Here is a 25,919-nt window from a genome sequence, read left to right as displayed (position 1 = left end):
TTCTCCTCTACCGAAGCTTGCAAGAGAGTTCGAGTTTTGTCGTGAAAATTGCTGTTAATTATAATAATAACAACAATAATAATAATGCTGGAGAATTAATGTCCTGATCACAAACATGTCTTGCCTCTATCACCAATGAATATTCTATAATCCACATGCTATCGAGATAATTCAACAATGAGAATAGTTTTCAGATGCTATATCATTAAAACAATGGCTTAATATAACTGAATCGAGGAAACAAAGTGAGGTGAAATAAACGAGAGAGTCACTCACACATAGCCCAAGTATAACTGACCACTGGATGGTGCTATTTACTCAAAATATGAAGGCTTCACTATTTCAGCCACAGGCGGCCAGGCTTCAACACTGCAGATATGGAGCAGCTAACGCAGTGAGACTGCCTGTTAAAGCGATAATTCATGATTGGACGTGGGTCGTTCTGCGCAATGCTAATATTGTGTATATAAAATGTTACTGCAGTCTTTTTTGTAACTGATTTACAATTTTGGAAGACAGCTTGTATTGCCGTAATTGTTTTTATTCATTTGTAGGATTTTTTTTTTTTTGATGAAAAATAAATCTGATAAATTATTTAAACTTGGCATTGTACTTTAAAAATAATAATAAAAAAAAGAAACTGTGCATACTTTACAGTATGGTTACAGCATTTTGTCGGTCGCATGATATGTTTGGTAGATAATTCGGGAATTTGGTATGAGTCTGATCTCCCACCTATAGTGTTGGCTTTTTTGTGTTCTTTTACTTAAAGTTTGACTAGTATAATATTTTGCAGCAAAAAGACAATATCGGGCAACTTCTGATTAAACACAGGTTGAATAACATTACGAGATATCACACTTATAATAATAAAATGGAAGGGAATTAAAGACGTATGCAAATAAATGAACACGTATGTACAAGTAACCTAAAAGTACAAACTAAATCAAAAGAACTAAAACTCTAACTAAGCAACCCATCTTGTATTTATGTTTTTCTTAAACAAGTATGACTATATAGTAAAACAAAGCCCATTTTAAAAGAGAAAAAAATAGTAGTAGTTTGTTTCCATAAAATTATTTTCCTGTTCCAGTGATTGTAAATGAACAATGGTTATCCCTATTCAACATGCATTCATCAGTGGTCCTAACCCTGTATTGTCACTCCTATAATATCCATTCCAATAATTGCAGTTAATGCTTAACATTTGATTCCCTGCTAACAGACACACGCCTGATCCCTACCATTTAACAAGCATGTGAACCCAGCCGGGGATGGGCCAGTGTTTGGATCTCCATGCGGATGTGACATTTCAGAGAAGAGCGCGACCGCCATTTTGAGATTTACCTCAGACTCCACACATCACAAACCACGGGAGGAGCGGGTTGAGAGCCACACAGTCTAGGCTATCATTGTATGACCGGGCACATTCCTCACAAGAAACGGGAGGTTAGCTAGAAATGCAACGAGGTGCCGCGTTTTGTCGTTTATCGTGTTAGGGGTGGTTTGGGGGAATTGGCTTATGTCGGTCTGTGGCAACTCTCGTCTCCGTGAACTTCCAAATCAACATTAGTGCTATTCCGTATTGCAAACTGCTTTGAATGGATAGCTTTTTCCTCCGCTCTCCCCCAGACGAGGGACAATCGGAGGAGCACACGGACTGGGGATATCGTAGGCAAAGTTGTTGAATGTGTATCTCTATCAAATGAGCCTTTGTTTTCATTGTTGTTGTACCTATATCAGTAGTTGGCTGCCTAGTGTCAGGTAGCTTACCGCTAACTTAGCTATAAACAGGGTATTTGTTTCTCAAGGTGCAGGTCGTGCTGTGCGTTGTCTTATTACTCCACATTTCCAGGGGTAAAGCCGGATTGATTTAGCTAATTTCAGCGGGCCTCCCTCCTCGGAGCCCCAGTCCATCCATCCCACCCCTGTCGTCAGCCAGCGACTCGCACCCACCAAAGGCGCCGAGATTGGGCGAATAGCGAGCAAATACGTCCGCGTTTCTCTACCCGCTCCCCCGCCGACCTCCCCTCCTCACTCCCCGGCGCTGACAGCGGACGAGGCCGAGGTCGCAACAGAGCAGGCCCGGCCGCCGAGGCTCGACCTGTCCACCCCACCTCCGTATCCTACCACACCTCACCAGCAGTCCAGAACCCGGTTCCCCGCCGAGGCGACCCTGGACAAGGTCGAGGGTAACAGAGATAACAGGGAGCCCCGCATCACAACCACAACAACAACAGCTGCCAACATGAACCACCACCATCATCACACGCAGCAGCAGCAACAGAAAGCCGGCGAACAGCAGCTCAGCGAACCAGAGGACATGGAGATGGAAGGTATGTAAAAGACTAACTAACGGACACATTTTTTCATAATTTACCAGATGCACGAGAAAAGCATAAAGTTTTATTTGTGCAAACTGTTCAGCTTTACAGTAAACATTAAGGCCTGAAGCTAGCTAGGATAGCCGGCTGATTTTTTGCTGATTGTGCGTCCGTTGCAGCATACTTGTGTGGAGCTGACCTCATTTTGCATTATAAGCGAATGGAGCTTGTATTTCTCTCTATGCCTGCAATGTTCCATCGCCTGTAGTTAACCCAGAGGGGCTGTTCATCCACAATGTTAGCCATTCAAATCATTCATTCAGATCGTTCGCTGTATTTCTTAATAAAGGGACCAGTTTTGTTGATCTTCGTATGCCGTAGCAAATTATCAGATGCACTCTGCCAAATCATTACCGTTTAGAATCCACACGCTGTTACGGAATTCCAGGCCCGCAGAATGTTGATAACCTAAATGTTTGTAAACAGTCTCGCTGTTACACTTGTAATTAATTTGGAACCACCGCTAGGTAAATTAATCTTGCTACTTTGACTTAACTCAGTGCTTTAGGCTGATTTTGGCTGTCACTGGCACCTGTATTCTTTTCAAAGTTAGCTATTCCATGATTAAAGTGACTGTAGCTTTGAAATTCTTACGAACAGCCTTTCGATATAGCTCGTTAATAACCGTTCTTACCCTAGCCTCACTATATGATAGTATGTTAGCATCGTGTTTGATGGCTTGTACGTTAAATGTGGGCCTGCAAAGTAACGATATCATTTAACCAGCGTTCCAGGTTAAAGTCGTTCAGTTTTGCCCCTTAAATGTGAGGTCGGTAGATTTGACTGGATAATAGTTGTAGTAAATACGTTTATTGCAAGCGGCTCCAGGTATCTCCTTAATTGCCTTATGTGTCCATTAAGCTGGTAAAGCGCAATGTACATTGCTAACAGGGAAGCTAATTGTAAGTTCGTCTATTAGCTTCGAAGGCCCATTTCTTTACGTTCATGCTCTGGCTAGCATGCTAGTTAGCTCATAAGCTAACGCTCACGGAGGGGGTGTGTGGCGTTCCAAAATGGTGGCTTGTATTTTGCAACGTTCGATTCGGCTATTGCACGAATGTACAAGGCCTTGAATATCAGCCTCACGTAATATATATATTTTTTTCACTTGCTTCTAATTGCCATCACAACATTATAATTTATGTGCTCTCGTGGTATGTACTTTTTATCAGCATCTATTCCAGCTTGTTTGCTGGTACTGATGATGCAGCTAATGTTAGCTAAAAACGGCCTGCAGTTGAATCTGTGGCTAGTGTTGGCTAGGAAGCTAACGCTAACGCAGCTGCGTCAATCGTGATTTGCTAAATTGACTGTGGTGGAACAAGTTTAGCCGTTCAAGTAGAGGAAATGACACACTGAAACACAGAATGGAAATTATACTTTGGTTCAGTTGTTTGTTAGTTTATATGCCGACGTTTGACAGTGAAACGTGTGGCAGTGCTGGCAAGTAACGGTAGTTGCCGTTGCGGTAAGCCAGGCCCGCACTGGGGCAGCGCGGGGATTTGCTGCTTCATTGTATGGAAGACCAAACGGCATGGGGCTCGCCATTTTTAATGATGTGTGTTTTTGTTAGTCAGGTTTGAAATCAGGGCCACATCTGTTAGCGTTTAGTGAGCGTCAAACACACAAAACAGCCACACTGCCACAATTTTTACCATTTTTCCCTAATGTCAACTTTGGACAGAGCAGGGGCTTGAAGGAGCCCCCAGTATCACTGCGTCATTTAGTCGTAGTGATTTTATTATCTGTTCACTCAAACATTGTTGCTTTTTATTAGGCAGCACACAGTATATACCTTATTTTGTTTAATTACACGGGTAAGCAAGAAGAATTAATCCAAGGTGACATTTACATTTTTCAAGCAATCATTTTAATACTTGTCTTAGCAGTAGCAGGTGCACTCACGAGGCATTCTCACCTCTTACTTTCACGCATATTGGGTTCTCTCCCAGTGCACTATAACCTTACAAGGACAATGAAAACAAATTGAAATAATAAAGTTCTTTATGGTATGAGACATCATACAGTTGTAGTGGGGTTTATCCATCATCTGCTCTAAATATTTCAGTCATTTTATCTATTTTGCCTCAGCAGTGTTACTAGGATGCCAGGCCTTTGCTGCAGCACAATCAGTCTGTTGTTTATGTCTGTCCCTATTTCATTAATATGGCAAAATGAACTAATAAGTAAGCTTAGCATCCTTATAAATAACAAGCTTTAAGTTAAAGTCTCATTTAGTGATATAATTTGTACTTCATGACATTGTTTTGGCGTGGTTCATCCCTTTACTGCATCACTCAGAAGTCCTCAAAGGAGTGGAGGAACACAACCTAGTGTGTTCTTTTTTTCTCAAACAGCAACATCTTCATGCACATCACAGTAACAGGATCAACTGTATTGTATGAACTTGTTACTATACTTCAAGCATGGAATCATTTTTATTTTTCCCAACAAATTAAAAAAAAACATCTATTTGCAGTTTTCAGTCTAAAGGCTGTGGAAAATTAGGAAAAGTTAGAATTCTTGGTGTGCTCCTCCCACTTGAATGGAAAGATGTGTTTGTGCTTTTATTAACAGTTACTGTTGGAGTATAACCGTAGCAAACCTTTAAGTCACTTAATGGAGTGCTACATTGAAGCATATATATTTATAAATAATAAAACAGTCTCTTGAGATGCTTGAGATTTTCCACTTCCAGATACTTGAATATTTAAAATAACAGTAATTTCTACCAAAGAAATTGTAGTGTATTGTCCAATATGACAAACTTGTGCAGATTTCAGTGACCACAGTAGTAGTTCGCACCACTCAGAGGTTTCAAGATAGACTGACATAGTGGGCGGGACAAGAAGTTGTTAGACAGTCCCCATTAGCAGGGCATAATCCACTTGGGAAAACGAGGTCAGTCTCCTGGAGGACTTGGTCAGTAACATTACCTGGAGACATGCACACGCATAAAACTGACACCACTGCGTCTGTCAGCTCGGAGGAAGAAAGGAAACAGAAACACACATGAAATACACTGTAAGAGACCAGTGGGCACATCACATTTGTAGACATTTGCCAGAGTGTTTGTTTCAGTGCTATTGGTGCTCTCAAGATGATCTTCTGCAGCGTCATTGTAATCATCACAGGATTCTGGCAGTTTTCACACACTCCTTGAAGTCTACTCATAGTCCCATTTCTGTCATCGATGCGTTTTGATAGATGAGACTGCGCATTGAGCTGTCTAATTATTCGGCTGGCATAATTGTTGTCCTCTATGCGTGTGTTTTTGTTTTTTTTTGTCTGAGTGATGACTTGCAGCTTAATCCTGCATTGTGACCATAATTACCCAGCCTACTGTAATGTTGTATGGTCTTTGTTATGCGTGCGCACTCTCTCTCTCTCGCTCTCTCTCTCTGTCTGTCTCTCTGTCTCTCCCTTGTTTGCCCTCACTCTGACATACAGACTGGGAATGAAGACTTGTCATGCTGTCTCAGCAGGGTTTTCCCAGTGAAATGTAGAAAAGGGAAAGGAAGGATTGCTTTGTGGGGAACTGGGAGATAAATGATGGAGTCAGTAGTTGCAAAATTACTTATTTGTTTAAATAAAAAGTTAGAGTCCAGTGTTGGTTCATGCTTTTTTATGCCTTGAATAATTATGATAATTATCCAATTATTAGTCAACTCTTAAAACGACTAATTGTACATTGTAGATAGGCAAAACAGACTTTAAATAACTTGACTAATCTACCCTCAGATTTTGTACTGATCACAGAAATGTGATGGTTCGGCCATAGTAAGAAAGTAATCTAGCACATTGTTTGTCACAGGGTAACTTTTAGTAGGCCTCGTGTGACTTTTAAGCTCTTGATTCCATATTTTACTGATCTTTCCTGACTAATTTTGGGCATTTTTGCCCCCTCATTTCTGACCTCACATAGTTAGCAACTCGCAGGTTTCAGCCAGCTTTCCCAAAGAAAGGTCTTTATGTATACCAGAACTTGGTTGTCCATACAGTAATGTCATATTGTTTGTCCCTTTCTCTCTATACAGCTGGGGACACAGATGACCCTCCAAGAATCCCGGCTAACCCAGTGATCAATGGTAACGTAGCCATGGCAGATGGACACAACAACACAGAGGAGGACATGGAGGATGGTAAGGATGCTGGGCGCTTACACAGACAAATACTTAATAGTTCTATTTTGTTTCAAAGCTTGTGTTGTGAAAGCAATAGTAAGAAATCAACAGAGTTATTTTTTTTCTTGTGAATGACTCAGTTTAATGTGCTGCAGAGTTGTAAGAATCACATTAGGTTTGTGACGTTTTTGTACCAGTTCTACAGTGAAAGGATGAGGAGAGCCTCGCCTCTGTTCACTGTCTAACCTGCCCTCATCTTTCCCATCTCCCTCCATCTTTCCACAGACACCAGTTGGCGATCCGAGGCGACTTTCCGCTTTGTGGTGGAACGCTTCAGCCGCTTGAGTGAGTCAGTGCTCAGCCCATCCTGCTTTGTCCGTAACCTTCCATGGAAGATAATGGTGATGCCGCGCTTCTATCCCGACCGGCCACACCAGAAGAGCGTGGGATTCTTCCTGCAGTGTAACGCAGAGTCAGACTCCACGTAGGTGTCTTGATGGGACGAGGGATTTGAGGGGGCATTAAAGAGAGACACAGACACCCACCTAAAACCTGTGATGGTCCTGGCGCATAACACACAAATGAACGGTTTCCATAGTCATAAATTATTTTTTAAGAGGCCACCTTTCACCGAACTGGTATTCAAATCAGTGCAGACTTATCTCATTAGTACTGATGTGTTTATGCAAAGCTTTGGCAAACCGCATTCAGCCCGTGAAAGCTCCCCATCTGGCAGCAGAACATTACCAAATTCAGAAAATGTGTGCATCAAATGTTACTCACCAGTTGAAGAGGCCTGGTTTGTAAATTAGATTGCCAACCTCTGGCAACAAGCCAAAAAGTCTGTGATGTAGTTTGCTTGTTATGCAGAATAAGTTCATTCTCCAACTCCATCTTCTCGCGTCCGTGGACTTGAAAGACATCTGGATTTTGTTCTTGGTGTTTCAGGTCATGGTCATGCCACGCACAGGCCATGCTAAAGATTATCAACTACAAAGACGACGAGAAGTCCTTCAGCCGTAGGATCAGTCACCTTTTCTTCCACAAAGAAAATGACTGGGGCTTCTCCAACTTCATGTCCTGGAGTGTAAGTTGAGACACTGATGTTGCAGATTAATATAGTTAGATAATCAGAAAGTGTTTCAGATTTAATAAGAAAACCACCAGCGAAACATGTTTTTTTTTTGTTAAAGAGTTTGGTAGAGACAGTGGCAAACTTAATTTTTATTTATTTGTTAAATGGGTGGCTGAAAAAGGCTGTACTTGCAGGGCTGTTTAATTTTTGTGCTGTATAATGCTATTTGTGTACTTTCTATTTGACCTTTGGCTGTTGATCAAAAGCTTTGTTTCTTTCTTAAAGATACTTCTGCTCATCCCTGTTGATGTGAACTATTTTGATGTTGTTGTGTTTCAGGATGTGACTGATCCAGAGAGGGGCTTCATTGATGATGACAAAGTCACCTTTGAAGTCTATGTCCAGGCAGATGCCCCACATGGAGTGGCGTATGTAGCTCTTAATTTTCTCTTGGGTTTTCTCTAACGTTCCCAGGTTTACTTTATCAGTTAGGGTTTTATGAATTATTACCCTAACATCAGCTTTCTCTCTTACCAGTTGGGACTCTAAGAAACACACTGGCTATGTTGGACTGAAGAACCAGGGAGCTACCTGCTACATGAATAGCCTTCTGCAGACTCTCTTCTTCACCAATCAGCTACGACGGGTATGGTTTTATCTTAGTTTTTCTATGTACGAGGTACAGAATGTATTTATTGTTTAACTACACTACTGTTTACTGTAGTAGTAGTGTGTTTCATATGCAAGTGTCGACACTAGAGCTTCAGTTTAGGCTTTGTGTGTGCTTTTGTATTTTTGTAGACAGGCTAGGGGTCACAAATATTAAAGGCCAACCTCAAATTTAAGTTAAATATTGAAATATATACTGAACTTCAGAAAATACATTATGTAGTGTACATGTCTACTCCTTGTGCCACCACTTCCCCTATTAGTATGAGTATCTATTTTGTTTATTCAGGCTTATCTACAGCTGCTGCCGCCGCTATCCTCTGGTTTCAGACCCCTTAACTCAATATATCTTAGTCCTGTTTCATAGTGTTTTCCAGCAGAAGCTCTAAAATGTCTTAACAAAACAGTGAAAATGATTAACTTATACCTAAGAGTGTCTGAAACTCCTAATCGTGGTGTGAATTTTCTTGACTCTCCTCCCAGGCGGTGTACATGATGCCCACAGAGGGAGATGACTCGTCCAAGAGTGTTCCCCTGGCGCTGCAGAGGGTTTTTTACGAGCTGCAGCACAGCGACAAACCTGTGGGAACCAAGAAACTCACGAAGTCCTTTGGGTAGCATAGACTTCTTTTTTTGCATAACTGACATCTCAACTTTGTTTGAAGGTGACCCCAAATTAGGCTGGAATATGAAGAAAAAACAGTATTATGTATTTTTGCCTCATACTGTACATTTTGTCTTTATTTTCTTGTTGGGATTTAAATGATCAAAACCTTTAAGATGGGGATAGTGAGATACTTGCACTGAATTTTTGAGCAACATCAAAAAGATCTTCACACTACTTTGCAGGGTGTTACCTCAAGTAGGGATCAAGATTGGGAAATAAATATGAAATAACATTTGGTTTGCTGATTCCAGGTTAGGGTTGGCAAACACTGTAAGATTGTTTTTAGTAGAATTTTAAATAATTTCCAGCTCTAAGTGTTAAGTCCATTCCTGATCTGTACGTATTGTGTCTAATACTGGTGTTTTTTGGGTTTTTTTCCCTTTGTGAAGTTGGGAAACACTAGATAGCTTCATGCAGCATGATGTACAGGAGCTGTGCAGAGTGGTGAGTTCTCTTATAGTATCTCAAAGAATGTGAATGTGTAAATGTATGCATACTGAATAATTACTGAGTGTGTGTGTATGTGTTTTCTAGCTCCTAGACAATGTGGAGAATAAAATGAAAGGCACTTGTGTTGAGGGAACCATCCCTAAGCTCTTCAGAGGAAAGATGGTGGTACGTTTTCTCTCTCTCTGTATCGCACTAGTCTGACTTATTTTTATAGGTAAGGTCACATTTTGCATGTTTCTGAAAGGCGTAAGTCTAAACTTAGTTACTTTTCAAAAAGACAATGTTTGAGCAAGATTTATCCTGCCTATGTGTTGAAAGTAAAGGTTTTCACTCTTATTTTACTGTGTAATGTAAGCACAGCATGCATTAAATAGTACTGTGCATTTTGTTAACACAGTGAGGATGTAAAGTAGTCTGACTTGGTACAGGATGTGCTCTGAAACAAGGTCAGTTTAAGAATAGAAAGGGAAAATGAAGAAGTGGCTGTCATTGAAATGATATTTTTAACTTGTCAATTGTATTACACAGTCTGACATGTGTATACGTTACTCTCCAGTCATACATCCAGTGTAAGCATGTGGACTACCGGTCAGAGCGGATAGAGGACTACTATGACATCCAGCTTAGCATAAAAGGAAAGAAGAACAGTGAGTAGCAACATCAGCAGAACGTCATGGCTTTTATCAAACAATGGGACTATGGTGCTGCACCACTGGTTTATTCCTTTAACTGAAATAGCTTATGTTAGTGGTTGATTTTGAAGTTACCGATCTCCATGTTTTCTTGATATCATCTGTACTTTGTCCTTACTTCCAGTCTTCGAGTCATTCAAAGATTATGTTGCAACTGAGCAGTTAGATGGAGACAACAAATACGATGCAGGAGAGCATGGCCTGCAGGTGAGGCTTCACAACGACTGGATCTAAATAATTTGTGTCCTTCATGTCCAATTTATTTTAGTTTGCTTAACTTTGGTTTATGTTTTATTTATTTTCGCTATATCTCAGTTGGTATTTACGCTCATTTGAAATTCAACTTTTTGTGAAATCTGTCATTAACTGAAAATGCAGAAACCTGTTGCTGAAAGGTTAACTATGAATATATGACACATATTTACAAAATACCCAAAAATGTAGCCAAATAATCAGGCATAGAAGCTTTGTGAACAATATGCATGTGTCGTCTAAAATCAAATCCTAAATAATGCTGCTTCAGTATTAGCATACCTGCCTGGATTGCATGTCATAATGTGTTTTGGTCTGGTTAAAATAAGTTATATTACATTACTGCAAACATTAAGGATTAGCCCATGAATGTCAATTGCACACTTGTTTGTGTTGCAGGAAGCAGAAAAGGGAGTGAAGTTCCTCACCTTCCCTCCAATCCTTCATCTGCAGCTGATGAGGTTCATGTATGACCCACAGACTGACCAAAATATCAAGATTAACGACAGGTAGAACAAACACACCAGACCCCTCACTCTCATACACTCACATGTACATTCTTTTTATTATGGTCACATAATGCGTCAGTAGCTGGTGCACAGACATCATTTTAGAGACGGTCCATGTTAACATAGGTCAAAAGAGCAGTCTATTTCCAGTAACAGCTCTTGAGCCTGCTCTCTCTGAACAATGTGCTCTGACCTCCTGCACTAAGACAGTGAGAAAGTGAGTCATTGAGAATTTTCTTCCTGCAGGCCGTATCGTTCTTTGTAAAGCTTTCTGGGAGCTAATGGTGTTTTAACAATCTGCTAGGATAATGTGACACTTTCAGAGCACGCACACGTGTAGCCATCCAGAATATCTAATTTCCCCCTGTAGCATCTCAAAGGGCTCTGAGTCATCCTTGTGATGCTGCCATCAGCACCTGGCCCCCTTAGGGCTTTCTATATGTATGCTCAATCACTCATTAAGCACTTGCTTTCTCTCTTACTTTCTTGCTTATATGAATACGTTGCTCATTGTCTTCATATTTGACCATTCCATTTTCTAATTTCTTCCTATTTTTTCCCACTCATGCCTTTCTCTCCCATTTTCTCCTGTCTTCTCCCCCTTCTGTTGTCTCATCCCCATCCTTCATCTGTCTATCCTCTCTGTTTTTCCCTCGTCCTGTATAGGTTTGAGTTTCCAGACCAGCTGCCCCTGGATGAGTTCCTTCAGAAGCCAGACTCCAAAGACCCAGCCAACTACATCCTGCATGCAGTGCTAGTGCACAGTGGGGACAACCATGGCGGTCACTACGTCGTCTATCTTAACCCAAAAGGAGACGGCAAAGTGAGTGTCAAGGAACCAATAGTGAGAACAATTTTTTTATGCACCTTTCACACAAAAATTCTGTAGGCTAGGTTGACGTTTTGGCACTACTAGTTAAAAAATTTGAACAACATTTGCATTAAGAGTAACTGCCTGTTTTTTTAGGTTTTTTTTGTCAGTATTTGGGATGCTCACCTTATTGAGTTAAGAGCTCTTCTTTGTCATCATGATTCATACACTTGGTTTGAGCCTCTAAAAGTAGCAGCATCTTTTTACCACATTGAAACTTTCCATAAATAAATTTGTATGGAGTTATTATAAAGATCTTAAAGGTAACAATTAAGATTGTTGATATACAGAAATGGTCAATGTTTAAGAATATTGTATGACTACAGCTAGATATATATATATATATATATATATATATATATATATATATATTAATATCTGTCATACTTACTTGCATGAAATAATGTCCATAGAACATTGCTTCAAAGGTAGGTTGCAGAGGAATGTCAAAGATGAGCTGCCAGCTCTTTGACACTTCCAAAAATACACAAAGATGTCAAATGTTGAATCTACACATCTTGATACATGCTCATGTTAATGCAGTGTATTGTTGTTGTCCTTTTAAGAGAACAACAAAGAGAGATTTATGGCTGTTCTAACATAAGATCATTAGGAAAAGTTTGCATCAATAATTTGCGTGTTGGTATTGGGATTGAGTAAAAGCATGTTTTGATGATTTGAAATTAATGGTCGTCTTAATTATTTTCGGGTTTTCTCCTTTTCTTCTGTGTTGTTCCTTGGCGTTGTCTGTCTACTCTTGCTCCCCTCTCCTGCTTGTATCTCCATCATCTACCCCCTCCTGTCCATCATTCTCTCTGTCTCTCCAGTGGTGTAAGTTTGATGATGATGTGGTGTCACGGTGCACCAAGGAGGAGGCCATAGAGCACAACTACGGTGGACATGACGATGACCTCTCGGTGCGCCACTGCACCAATGCATACATGTTAGTCTACATCCGTGAGTCCAAGCTAAGTAAGTAACGTACTCCCTCTCCTTTTGCCTTTCTGCCTAATATTGAACAAAAGCTGGTGCTGGAGAGACTGAACTATAAACAAATGAAAGATTTATGTTTCAGCAAATCTGTCCTTTTATAAGAATATACGGCATAATTATTAGGCATGGATGAGAGAAGTTTAATTCCTGTTTCTACTCCAACCATGGAAAACACAAATGTTACTGTATTGCTCTGTAATTTGCACTTGCATCTCTCCCTGTATTCCAGGTGAGGTACTTCAGCCAATGACCGATGTGGACATCCCCCAGCAGCTTGTGGAGCGTCTGCAGGAGGAGAAAAGAGTGGAGGCACAGAAGAGGAAGGAGCGCCAAGAGGCTCACCTCTACATGCAGGTCCAGGTAGGAAATCAGGACTGCTTTTTGAGTACTCGTAGGTGTCGTGATGCTTTGCAGACTTAAAGTGCCTTTGGTTTAAATTTATGAATGTGCTGCTGCAAGCTTCAAAGTGCATATGGAGAGTGTTAATAGTATGCACAATAAACCTGATATCTGCTGTTTTAGCTTCATTAAAGTTTGACAGACTGGAAGGTACAGTAGGAATCTGGAAGCCTTTCTGTCATTTTTGTTGCAGTGCTGAACAGGTAGGTAAAGTAGCCTAGCACTGGTAGCCGAGGGTGCTCTGTGAGGATTTCTGGGGCTGATCACCCATTGCTGGAAGCCGATCACTAATCAAAGTGTTGTGTCTTTACTTTATCATCAGCTACAGTTCTGAGTTATTGAGGAAATATTAAAGATTATATTGAGTTTGCTCAACTTAAATAGGTTGTAAACCTGAATTTGTCTCTGTCTCGGTTGACTCAGTGTTTCTACTGAAGTGTTTGTGTCCTGAACCCAGTACTCCACCATTTGGTCACTGCTTGTATCTGGTTACTTTTATCTCTGACACAAAGTTGATAAAGATTTTGGGACCTCAAACCCAATGTACTTTTATCTCCAAACTGTACTGGGCTGAAGTAGTTCTGTACATCTGTTTACTGTAAACTTGTTGGTTTGTCACATTAAACTGCAGTTTACAGTTGAAAGTTTCGTGTTCCCCTGAACAGAAACTCTCAGTCCTGCTGTGTTATATTGCAGGATTCTTCTGGTCACTAGCTAACTGGCTTTTCATTTTGCTAGTTTCAATGGGGAATTGCTGTGTTCTCTTGGCTTAAAGAGCACAACGTATGTGCAAGTTCCTGCCATTTCAGGATTTTCATATTTTTCTTATTCTTAGCCAGCCAGTGACAGTAATTATGGTTGCATGACAAGATGATGCCACATGAGAAGATGTGGTCAGCACTCGGTTCAGTTTGTTATTTATGTGCTAATCAATAGTCTGTTTGTCCCAAACACATTTTCTGCCATCCCCATTAAGTAATGTCACGCAGAGTAACCACCTAACGTTATCTCTTCTGATGGACCTTTTATAGAGACCACCCATCAAATGTTTTAGAATGAATGTCCGCCGGTCAGTAGGAGAGTGTAAGAAAATATCCAGACACTTGAGTCTTGCGATATTATGTTTTGTGATACTGTACAGACTCTTAAAACATTCTTTTTAATCAATAGAGTGCATGCAAACATTGGCGGCTGTGGTTAATTTTATGTTGTATTCAAACTCCTAAGTGCGTTGGCCTTGTGACTCTTCCAGTGTCGTGTCAGAAGACACGGGAAGAATTGGACTAATATTTATAGCGTAAACATAAAGGTCGCAGGTCTATGAAACAATGTATTGCTTTGCTGATGTCGCAATATATCACAATATGTAGAATCGGAACTTGTGTATGATACGTACTGTATGGCTCTATTCTTGTCAATAAACATAGTATCAGCATACCAGAGTAGCAGCTTGAACCCTTGCACAGGGTTTGGTCTTACATAACTGCAGGCATTTGAGATTGAACTTGATATGTCTGTTTTCAAGATCGTAACTTGTTGTCTATCTAACCAGATATTTTTTTTGAAAAGATTCCACATTGGCAGTTGATACAAGAAAAAGATGAAGCTGTGCAAAAGCTCTTACCTGTCAGTCGAATAAATGCACCCAAAAAAAGTGGTCAGATATTTTTTGTAGTTGGATAAAATCTTCTTATCTGACGAGCAGATTATAATTTACAGAATTTGTGACCTTTATGGGTGTGCATTAGCGCTTAATCGGTTTAATAGGCAGAATTATATGAAGACAATTTGGTGGTAGATCTGTGGTTGTTATTGTGACAAACTATTATATTGGCACATACGCAGATGGTTCTCAAAGTAATGACAACGGCTTTCTGTGAAGCAGAGTCTACAGTTGTTTTCTCTGACTGAGCACAACCTGTCAGCAGCAGGAAAGAATGTAGGTGCTCCAGCTGAGCTGTCGCAGCGACAGTGGCGAGAAGAACAGCAAGTGATGATGAGGAAACAGCTTGTTAAAAGATAAGAACGGTTTATCCTGTTCAGAGATGGCTGCTCTTTAATAGCTCAAGTCTAGAGTAAGGCACTTTTCTGTAGCATCAACAGGAGGAACATTTCAGTGTGGACATTGTGTGATAAATTTAGTTTCCATTTTGTCAGTAACTCTGTGGCAGAAGAGCATCTCAGTTTCAGTTTCTCAAACAAAATACTTTAAATAGTAGTTATGTTTGCGTCGAGACAAGACCACGACAAAATCTGAAGACTGCTATGTTTTTTTAGGTTAGGCACTGACAGCTAACTCTTTGTATGAATAAAATGTGGTTTGATTAGATATTGACATTCCTCTTGCAGTTTTGAATGTGTGGTAGAACGCTGTAAATAATCACACTTCCTGTGGTTTCATTAGATGAAGTTGTACAACCAACAGACACCTAACTGCAAACTGTGTAGTCACCTCTCTCCAAATCATCTGGTTTTTATCCCTTCATTTCTTGATTGTTTGCCCAGTTTTACTGTTAATCACTAAGGTTTTCTTCTCATCCTCCTCTGGTCAGATGGTGACAGAGGACCAGTTCTGTGGTCATCAGGGCAATGACATGTATGATGAGGAGAAGGTGAAGTACACAGTCTTCAAGGTCCTGAAGAGCTCAACGCTGCAAGAGTTTGTCCAGAACCTCTCCCAGACCATGGTAAGACAGTCATGTGTGAGTGTGAGGATGGATAAAACAGTGGGGGGTGGGTGGGTTCCTTTTTGGCTTTTCAGTTCAGCTTGTGTGGATTACATTAAACACACCTACTGATTTGCTGCAGGGTTTCCCACAGGACCAGATGAGGCTGTGGCCCATGCAGGCCCGGAGCAATGGAACCAAGCGACCCGCCATGCTCGACTACGAGGCAGACTGCAATAAGTCGGTGAGTGTTTGTGTGTCTACGATCTGTTTGTGGGTGTAACTTGTGTGCGTGTTTCTGGCACTTTGGAAACATTTTTGCCTGCAGTCGTGTGTAAAGTTACCACTGTATAATTTCTGTACATCCGGTGTAGTTGTAGCTCAGGAACATGTTTAATTTAGTTTAGTTTAGCTCACGCGGGAGGAATCTGCACTGTTCTCCCACATTTAGTCATTAATGAGGGTTGAACTGAGCTTGGCACATGAAGACACCAAACTTAGTGAGGTGGTAATTCAAGTTGATCCTGATATCAGTGTTGAGTGTTAGAGTTAAATTCTAAGAAATACCTAATATAATTGTGAGTTTATTTAGAACTATTTGTAGTATTATATTTCTTAAAATAATGAATTATATACCTTACATTAAGATATTAAATAATATTCCAACTGCTGTAGTGTTTGAAAGCAAGTTCAGAAAGCTAAGCAGCTTCTTGATTGATAGTGCTGCAAGAGTTGAATTCTCTTTAACTGTAATGCATCAGCTGTCAGGTAAATGGTCCTCATGTCAATGCACAGTCAGCGGTTGTGGTTAGTTTGTTTTGAAACGGTAACATTTGTGCCCATGAATGCGTGCATGAGCATTTGTTCCACTCTCACTTGTTTCAGATGATTGACTTGAGCGACAACGAGAATCCCTGGACAATATTTCTGGAGACGGTGGATCCAGAGATGGCGGCCAGCGGGGCCACGTTACCCAAGTTTGACAAAGACCGTAAGTCCCACACATCAGCCCTCATGTTTCACCCATTGCGGCTCTTTGATTTAATTTAGAGAACCCAGTGACTTGCTTTTTAAGTGCAAAAGTCTAGATTTTATATTGTTTTGTTTATTCTTACTTAATTCACTGTTTGCACTGCGGGGTTGGCTTTTAATCTCATTGTACATGTTTATAGTGACAATAAAGGCATTCTATTCTATTCTATTAAATTATGATAGTGCAGCATGACACCTACATCCTACACTGCAACTTGAATTACCAGAAATACTGCTGTTAGCATTTTCACCAGTAACTATAAAATTGGAAAATCTACTGTATTTGTTTTGTTTCTTTTTTCACTTTCTCTTTCGTTTCAGATGATGTCATGTTGTTCTTGAAGATGTATGACCCCAAAACCAGAAGCTTAAATTATTGTGGACATATCTACACACCTATATCCTGCAAAATAAGTAAGTGGTGGCCACACTGAGTTTATTTTAAGCTCAAAAATATACTGAATTTAAAGATTGTTGTGTTATGTTTTTGTTACTCTTTTCTTCCTTTTAATGTAGGAGACCTTCTGCCAGTCATGTGTGAGAGAGCAGGGTTTCAGCAGGAAACTAGCCTTATCCTCTATGAGGTGATCTATTTATATGGTGCTCACTTGCTGGCACATTCCTCTGTCTTTTTCTCACTTGTTCTAGCTCTTCACTCGCTCTTTCACACACTCGTGTTCTCATGAGCTCCTATCTGACACACACCATCTTTACCACGCAAACCCTCTTGTGCACACTTTCACACTGTCATACGTAGCATCTCTCTTTCTCACGCTTACCCATCTGTAGCTTTGCATGTTTACATATCCTTCACAGAATACTCTTGTGTGCTTACACAGCTTCAGTTTGACTACATTTCCCATAATGTCTTCTGTGTTTACAGGAAGTAAAGCCCAATCTAACAGAGCGGATACAGGACTATGATGTCTCTCTGGACAAGGCCCTGGATGAGCTCATGGACGGGGACATCATTGTCTTCCAGAAGTAAGACTTTGTGTGTGTGTGTGCGTGCGTGTACTAGATTTTGAATTAAAAATTAGTTTCATGTTTAGTTTCAAAATTTGTTTCATGAGGAAGTAAATGCACCCCACATGTTTGCTAGACCTCAAGAATACACACAACATGTTTTGGTGACTAACACTGAATGTAAACATAACATTTGTTTACAGGAAAGCTCCACAGGGCATGTTTAAGCCAGACTAGCATGGTTTTATTTTGTACAGTGCCACTTGTAATACTTCGTCCAAATAAAACATGAGGACTTACACATCTGCACCCTTTGGTATTTCTGGTATAATACAGAGAAACAGTAAAGATCTTGGTTTGAAATGTTTTAGATATTTTGCTGCTCCTCTATTGCTTTATATCCTCCTTTTAATTCCTCTCTCTTCATGCTTCCTGCTACCTGTCTTGCCTGCGTTTGTCACATCTTTGTCTACTCCTTCTGTCAACACTGCACATTCTGTACCTCAACTGTTCTACCATCCTCCAATCACACAGGGACGACCCAGAGAACGACAGCAGTGAGCTGCCTACGGCCAAGGATTATTTCCGGGATCTCTACCACCGAGTGGACGTCATTTTCTGTGACAAAACCATCCACAACGACCCCGGCTTTGTGGTCACGCTTTCTAACCGCATGAACTATTTTCAGGTATGGGACTATTCAGCCACTTTGAATGAATAATCAGCAATTGTGAAATTATTCTTTCATGTTGATTTATATTGATAATAATGCATAACAGAAACATGTCCAAAGACCTTCTGTACAAAGAAATTAATCCATGTCTTCGCCACTTGTACATAATGTTTAATGTGACAATTCAACCACGTTTTACATGTTAAATTAATTAAGTGAAATTCAGATGATCAGCAGTTAATTTTGGTAATTTGCTGCTATTTTATTTGCAACAGGGAGGGCATTTATGTATTTGGTGTCTTACTATTGTGCCTTAAAGCACAGCCAGCGAGTGGATCTTTAAAATATCTGTAAAAGATTCATGCTCTAAATGCTTAAAACCTACACAGTTCTGCTTGCTGGATTATAAACACTATCAGTAAATGTTTCTTTCCTTTTCCTAGTAGCATCCCTGTTGGCATGTCAGTTATCAGACAAAGATAAAACCTGGCAGGTCTGTGATGATTGAGCCCCACTTGCAATATTTGTTTTGTCTGTCAGGTGGCCAAGACAGTAGCGCAGAGGTTGAATACAGATCCCATGCTGCTACAGTTCTTCAAGTCGCAGGGGTAGGAGGCTTGTCTCATCCACACTCACTCACTCACACACACACATATACTTGCAGAGAGATATTAGTCTGACTAAAAATTACTTACGATCATTTGAAAATGATCATAGCAATTATCACAGTATTGATGGAGCACTTGTTGGTATTGTTACCATTTCAGTCAGTTGGATCTAGGTATGCAGTTTTTAAAAAAGAATACAGCTGTCAATATCGACTGAATTTTAATTTTATTTTCAAGTAGTTTTTCTTGATATAAATAGAAATGCATAGAGTATATTTATACACTGTGTTTTCATTGTCAAAGCTTGTAACATTTGCCTTTGTTATGATTACTTGCAGTAGAAATGTCACATAACCTGTCCCCCCCCACCTGTCTTTGTTGTTTTCCTTTAACTCCTCCCACTCTCCCTCCATACGGTCGTCCTCTCTGCCTCTCCATTCCTTCTCTATTCTGCGTCTTTCTGTATTTTCCTGCCTTCCCCTCCTGTTCCCTACCCCTCTCCTTGTCCACTTGCCTCTTTTCTTCTCTCCTCCGTCACTTGTTTTTTCCACTCTGTTTCTCTTCTGCTGTCATCTTTATTTCCTTCCCTTCGTTGTCCTCCCCCCCTGCCTGGTGGTGTGGTGGCCAGGTACAGGGACGGTCCAGGGAATCCTCTCAGACACAACTATGAGGGAACGCTGCGGGACCTCCTGCAATTCTTCAAACCTCGGCAGCCCAAGAAACTGTACTACCAGCAGGTAGGAAAGGCTTGCCAGCTCCAGTGTCTTGAGAAACCTATTTGTAGTTGTACAGACGAAGAGCTACTGTGTTTCAGCAAAATTAAAATGATGTATTGAATACAGATTTTTTTTTTTTAAGAACATCTTTTCTTTCTCTCTCTCTCATACATCCACAGTTAAAGATGAAGATAACAGACTTTGAGAACAGGAGGAGTTTTAAATCCATATGGCTCAACAGCCAGTTCAGAGAGGAGGTAACACACACACACACACACACACACACACACACACACACACACATACACACCCTTCCCCATTAGGAAAGTAGAGCGCGTCACCACATGTTAGTCAAATGTTTTGTGTGATGTTTGTTTGTTGCAGGAGATCACCCTCTACCCTGACAAGCATGGCTGTGTGCGGGACCTTTTGGAAGAATGTAAAAAGGCAGTGGAGCTCTCTGAAAAAGGCTCGGAGAAGCTCAGGTATCCACTGCAGGACTGTGTGTGTGTGTGTGTGTGTCTCACTGTTTCGGGATATTTGACAGCTACCTTGTGTTGTAGCTGCATGTATCCCACCCTGTTGAAATTTGGCTTATTACAGTGAATGTTTTGAAAGTGAATTCTGAGATTCTCAGCTGCATTGGAAAAACATTCCCAATAATATCACTCTGTCATAGCGTTTTTATGAAATCTCAGCACATTTGTAATCACAGCTGTAGCATTATTGTACGTACCTATATATTTATGAGATAAGATTTGACATGCTGGGGGGGATTAAGCAGTTAGAAGCTGACAGTAGGGAGGTGGTCAAGGTAAGGAATGTCTCAAAGCTACTTTATCAAAGTTCAGCGCACATGTTAACCTGCAAGGTCACTTGAGTTCAGAACCAACTCAGAGAAGATGAGTCTTTTCCCATGATTCAAGCTCATCAGTAGTGACAGTTATCTCCCCAAAAACTGACATGATGCCAACAAAGAAACATTTCTAGCACATTTATGAGATAACATGCTTGATTGAAAGGCTTCACGGGTCTTTAAATTGTGGCTTGGTCATACCAGCCTTCGTACCATTAGCAGCAGCAACCACAGCCAGCACAGATTCATTACATTTTTATATATCTGCTGTCTTTAACAGCTCTTTAAATTTAATGTGAATTTATGCTCTGCAAAATCAGCTTACTGTAGAGTATTAATCCTTTCTTCTTCTGTCTGTTCTCTCTCTCTCTCTCCTCCTGTTCTTTCTCCCCCTGCAGGCTGTTAGAGATAGTAAGCTATAAAATCATTGGGGTTCACCAGGAGGACGAGCTGCTAGAATGTTTATGTCCGGCTGCCAGCCGCACCTTCAGAATAGAGGTAAGCGTGCATGTTAGGATTTCTCCTCCTCGTTCCTCCACTTAATAGGCCTTCTGCTAGACAGTTAAATATTTTCTGACACAAACTCACTAAGTTTGTCCGCACATGGAACTACTTTGGCAGACAATATTTCCAGGGCTTTACTTCTTCAAAATAATAAGGTTCAGTTGTTAAAGATGAACTGAAATACAGAGCTGGTTGTGCTGACCACACCTTGACAGCAGTAGCTGAACAGTAACAGAATTTCTCAGATTGGTTGCAGGCGTAATACGCATGTTGCAGAACCTGCTCTACAGTTACTAAGTCATCTTGATTCCACTGACGTATTTTTATGCGCTTTTCGAAGTATCGTTTTAGAAAAGGTTGATGGAAGCAACAACATTTGAGAGACCTTTCAGTTTTGCAAAAGAGTTTTTACACTTACTTTTCGAAAAAGAGGTAATGATCTTAAATGGAGATAGCAGCACTTTCTCCAAATAGGTTTTGACATAGCATACATTTAACTTGCACAACTGATCAACCATTGCCACTCCAAGAGATGAGTAAACTGTTTCTTCTGTCTGCGTCTTCCAAGGAGTCGACTTTACTGAATCACGTCTCTCAATTTTTCTCACTTCTTCCCTCCCTCAGGAGATTCCTTCAGACCAGGTGGACTTGGACAAGGACAGCGAAATGCTAATCCCTGTCGCTCACTTCCACAAGGAAGTTTTTGGCACCTTTGGGATTCCCTTCTTGCTCAAGATCAGACAGGTTTGTGTGTGTATGTTTGTACACATGTGAAAGAGTGTTTGAGGTCTGCTTAACATAACGTGTTACCCAACTTCATGCTCTGTTTGATTTCCCTTTCCCCACAGGGTGAGTCATTTCGGGAGGTGATGAGGAGGATCCAGACCATGCTGGAAATTCAGGAGAAAGAATTTGAGAAGGTATAATACCACAGTTTGTTTGCACAACTAGAGACTATTGAGCCTCTTGTCCAGTGTTTTTTTTTTTAAATTATGAATATATTAACATTTTGTGTACAGGCCAAAATAATGAATGCACATTTTTTATTAAATGCCATAGTGAAAGTCCTGAGCATATTCAGCTGAATGTGTACTAGAACTTGATAACCAGCCTGCAGCCTGTAGTTGCCTGCAGGCTCTCAAGTAACACGTCTGTGCGTGTATGTTTTCAGTTCAAGTTTGCGATTGTGATGATGGGACGGCATCAGTACATCACTGAAGACGAATATGAGGTCAACCTGAAGGACTTTGAACCACAGCCAGGTAATTACTGCTGCTGCTGCTGCTAACACAAACCGCTGCAGGTGTTGCTTCACTAATGGTAACAACTTAGTGAGAGCTACAGCAAAGCTCCACGAGTAAAACAAAAGCCAAACATGTTCATGCAAGAGAATACTTTTTAATAAACTCATCTTAATTGTACTTTGAACCTTGTGATCTCTGAAATAGGAGATGTTAATGGCTGCCATCTTTTTGTGCTGTAAGGGTCCAGTGTGTGACTTCAGCAGATTTTTTAGTAGAAATGGAATATAACAGTTTCTTCCCCTCTGCAGCCAGCCTCATCAGCAAGGGATAGCCACACATAGCACCCCCATACACAGACTGTAACCCTCCTGTACAGACATCACATTACACGTTACATTAACCTTTATTCTACAATCTGTTTATGTGCATTCCTGGTCTGTACAGCTGTCTTATTTAAAGTTTGTCAATTCACTGTACATACTTTTTCATTTTTGTAAGACTAGCTTTGTTTTCTTATTGTAAATATTGTGGCAATGAGACTGATTCTGATTCTAATAGTCAGAATTAGGTTTTCATTGGTGTATAAACATCTGAAAACACATTCTGAACATGATCTGGAGAAGTCTGTATGCAATAAACTTGTATTAAATGGTTAAAATAATTCAACACACATAAAAGATTCTAGGAATTTTTAAGCTTTAGGAGCAGTAGTTTTGCTAAAAATGCTTAAGTATTCATCAAACAGAGATTAAAGGATAAATTTGTGTAGAACTCACTAATCAAGTAATTTCTGTGGTGGTAGAGTCAGCAATGTTACAGATGAACACTTTTTGTCCCTCCAGGTAACATGTCCCACCCGCGCCCCTGGTTAGGGTTGGATCATTTCAACAAAGCTCCAAAGAGAGGTCGCTATACCTACCTGGAGAAAGCAATCAAGATCCACAACTAAAGCAGCCCACCCTTCCTCTTTGTCCTCCTCATCCACTTCCTCCTCCTCCTCCTGCTCCGCCTTCCTCCCTACCTACTTTAACACACCATAACTACAGACTGTAACCAACCATGTGAGAGAGAGAGGGAAAGAGAGAGACTGTGTGTGTGTGTGTGTGCGTGTGTGTGTGTGTGCGCGTGCGTGCTTGCGTGTGCTCTCGTGTGTGTGTCTGTGTGTGTTCATCACTTTTAACACCCTGCCTGGACACCTCTACAGCTCTACACCGGCACTATGTCTTCAACGATACGGATCTTGCTGCAGCTGACGGATTATCCTTCAACCACAAAATAAACTGCACCAACCACCTCCTGACTGTTGATTTTGTTAATTTTATCTTTTTTTTTTCTTTTTCTTTTTTTTTTTTTTTTAATCGTCTCACCCTCTGCGTTTGAGGCTGTTCGTTTTTTTTCTGGCTTCTTTACCTGTTGACTGCCTGTTTTTGTTGCCTGTCTGGAAGTGGGAGAAATTAAATTGGATTTTAATATGAAATAAGTGGAGAGGGGAGAGGAAGTGGGACACAGTATAAATATAAGTATATATATATACATAAAATATATATATATATATATATATATATATGAACTTCTAGATTTAGTTTTTTTTCCTTTTCCCACCCCACTCACCAGCTTTTTTTCCTTCAGATTTTTTGGGGGTTGTTTTTAAATAAAGAGTTGTTTGAAGAGGCACCATGCTGCTGTGTGGAGAGTTTGATGGAAGGATGTTTGCGAGGACTAACTAACTGAAAAAGAGGGGGGAGGGCTGGTGGTCATTTTTGCAAAAACAGCGGCGAACTGGCGTTCATCCCGAGGCTCACTAGCTGCCCTGATGTGGTTCTTTGTATTTTCTGCTCCCATCCTTTAGTGCAACAAAACAAGTATTTCCAAGTTTACACACAGTTCTTTCTCACTTAGTTTGGTTGGAGGAATGAATTAATTTTTTTTTGTCTTTTTCTGCAGATCTTGTATAATAAAATAAAAATTCACAGCATCTGTTTAAAAATAAATGGGAAAAAAAAATAAGGTGGAAATTTGTCTGTATTTCATCTTGCACGTTGGCACTTAATGTCAGAGGTTTCTCAGGACTGACAAATGTTCATTTTGGTTGTGGTTTTGAGTTGCTCAGTGACTTTAAAGGACACACACATGCGCGCGCACACACGAGTACGGGCATAACCTTCTTGACTTTCTCTTCATTTTTATTCAGGGGGTTCTAATGTCTTTCTCAGTCATTCCTCCTCTGAATGCAAACACACGAGCTTTGTCACCTTCTGTCTTGATTGAAACTGTCGCCTCCAGGTGTTTGGGAGCAGTAACTGCGCTATGCTTGGTAGGGAGCTGCAGACACTTTGAGCCCCACAGGTTTTGAGGATTGTGTAGAGACAAAACCAGCATTGTAAGAAACACTTTAAGCCCTATGAATTTATTTTGTTTGTTTTATTTTCCTTTAAAGCACAGATGGAATGCTCCCCTAATAGCGCATAGCTGGCTCTGTAAAGACAACATTTAAGAATTGTATATTTAAAAAATATGAACTTGTAAAATTTAAGAGAAACACTCGCCTTTGTTGTTGGGTACAGAAGGAGCCAGGTGTCCATATTTCTTGTGCGTAGGGTTTTCTCTTTTCTTTGCGTTCCTGATGTACCATTGACGATTTTTTTCTGTTACATTTGGATTTTTTTTTTCTTTTCAGAAACTAACTGCATTGGTTTTGTCTTGTTAAAAAGTGCAGTACAAAGATGACCTGCAGAATCACACCTTAATTTGATCTTTTCCAGTTTAAAATCCTCAGTGTAGCAGCAGTGTACGACAACTATTCCTGTATATTGCCTTTTTGCTGGAAAATGTATGTTGAATAAAAATTTTCTATAAAAACAAAAACACTGCTGCTTGTCCATACCAGTGCTCGACCCAAAACGCTGTTAAAGGGATGGCCAGATATTTTGGGAAATACAATCATTCGCTTTTTTGGTGAAGAGTTGGATGAGAAGATTATCGATCTTCTCACCAAAAACATGGCAAAAAAGCTGAGAAGCCAGAGAGTTTATCTATTCTGTCAAATTTTAAAGCCCCCTACTTAGAACTTGACAAAATTTCATTACTTGGCTGAAAGTCATGTTTGTCTAAAACCTACCTACAGGCTGTGAATGTCTCAATAAAGACCCGTTCAGCATGGTTCAAGATGGAAGACAGAAAGCATATGTTCCCTGTGAGGTCAGAGGTCATGTCCACACATAGAGCAGCAGACCCTGGAACTGGCATTGGTGTTTCCCTCAGTGACGCTAAGCTAAGGTGCTCATGAGTATCAAAATGAGTCTAACAGGCTAAGTGAATCAGTGTAAACAAGACCAAGTGTACAGTCTTGCTGATTATAACACAATGCTAACTTGCTGATGTTTTGCAGGCATAAAAGTTTACCATGTTCACTGTCTCAGGTTAGCACGCTAGCATGCTAACATCTAACATTTGCCCATCGGAACAAAGTCCCACTGAAGCTGATTGGCGTGTCATTGGTTATTTCAGTCAGGACTGAGGTGGTGGACCAACTGATGGACAGACCAGCAGCACCACCAGCTTAACCTTCA

At 40.4% G+C, this 25,919-nt stretch overlaps 1 protein-coding gene across 6 annotated transcripts; it reads left to right on the top strand.

The window, feature by feature from the left end:
* The first annotated feature begins 1,287 nt into the window (after positions 1-1,287).
* On the top strand, positions 1,288-25,215 carry usp7 (ubiquitin specific peptidase 7 (herpes virus-associated)). 6 transcript variants are annotated; one of them, XM_046414879.1, is made up of 31 exons: positions 1,288-2,336; positions 6,422-6,526; positions 6,794-6,992; positions 7,457-7,595; positions 7,923-8,011; positions 8,121-8,229; positions 8,736-8,866; positions 9,309-9,363; positions 9,454-9,534; positions 9,926-10,016; positions 10,186-10,268; positions 10,713-10,822; positions 11,489-11,645; positions 12,521-12,665; positions 12,916-13,046; positions 15,638-15,772; positions 15,894-15,995; positions 16,637-16,742; positions 17,105-17,197; positions 17,300-17,367; positions 17,667-17,767; positions 18,284-18,437; positions 18,963-19,030; positions 19,659-19,767; positions 19,926-20,003; positions 20,131-20,231; positions 21,001-21,100; positions 21,731-21,850; positions 21,955-22,026; positions 22,278-22,368; positions 23,193-25,215. In XM_046414879.1, exons 1-31 carry the CDS (start codon positions 2,249-2,251, stop codon positions 23,297-23,299), a joined length of 3,318 nt encoding a protein of 1,105 aa, XP_046270835.1. In that variant the 5' UTR covers positions 1,288-2,248; the 3' UTR covers positions 23,300-25,215. The 6 variants fall into 6 exon arrangements, with proteins under 6 accessions (XP_046270835.1, XP_046270834.1, XP_046270832.1 ...); XM_046414878.1 differs by having other exon boundaries at positions 11,489-11,666; positions 19,665-19,767; XM_046414876.1 differs by having other exon boundaries at positions 11,489-11,666.
* The last annotated feature ends 704 nt before the right edge of the window (positions 25,216-25,919 follow it).

This window comes from Scatophagus argus, chromosome 16, assembly GCF_020382885.2.
Source record: "Scatophagus argus isolate fScaArg1 chromosome 16, fScaArg1.pri, whole genome shotgun sequence".
In the NCBI taxonomy this organism is placed as follows: domain Eukaryota; kingdom Metazoa; phylum Chordata; class Actinopteri; family Scatophagidae; genus Scatophagus; species Scatophagus argus.
Note: the sequence above shows the minus strand (reverse complement) of the source record. Positions and strands in the feature narration are given on the sequence as shown.

Coding starts and splice junctions, on each gene's coding strand:
- usp7 (XM_046414876.1), top strand. CDS start 2,249: ATGAACCACCACCATCATCACACGCAGCAGCAGCAACAGAAAGCCGGC. Junction 6,993..7,456: donor AACGCAGAGTCAGACTCCAC/GTAGGTGTCTTG, acceptor TTGGTGTTTCAG/GTCATGGTCATGCCACGCAC. Junction 20,232..21,000: donor AAAGGCTCGGAGAAGCTCAG/GTATCCACTGCA, acceptor CTCCCCCTGCAG/GCTGTTAGAGATAGTAAGCT.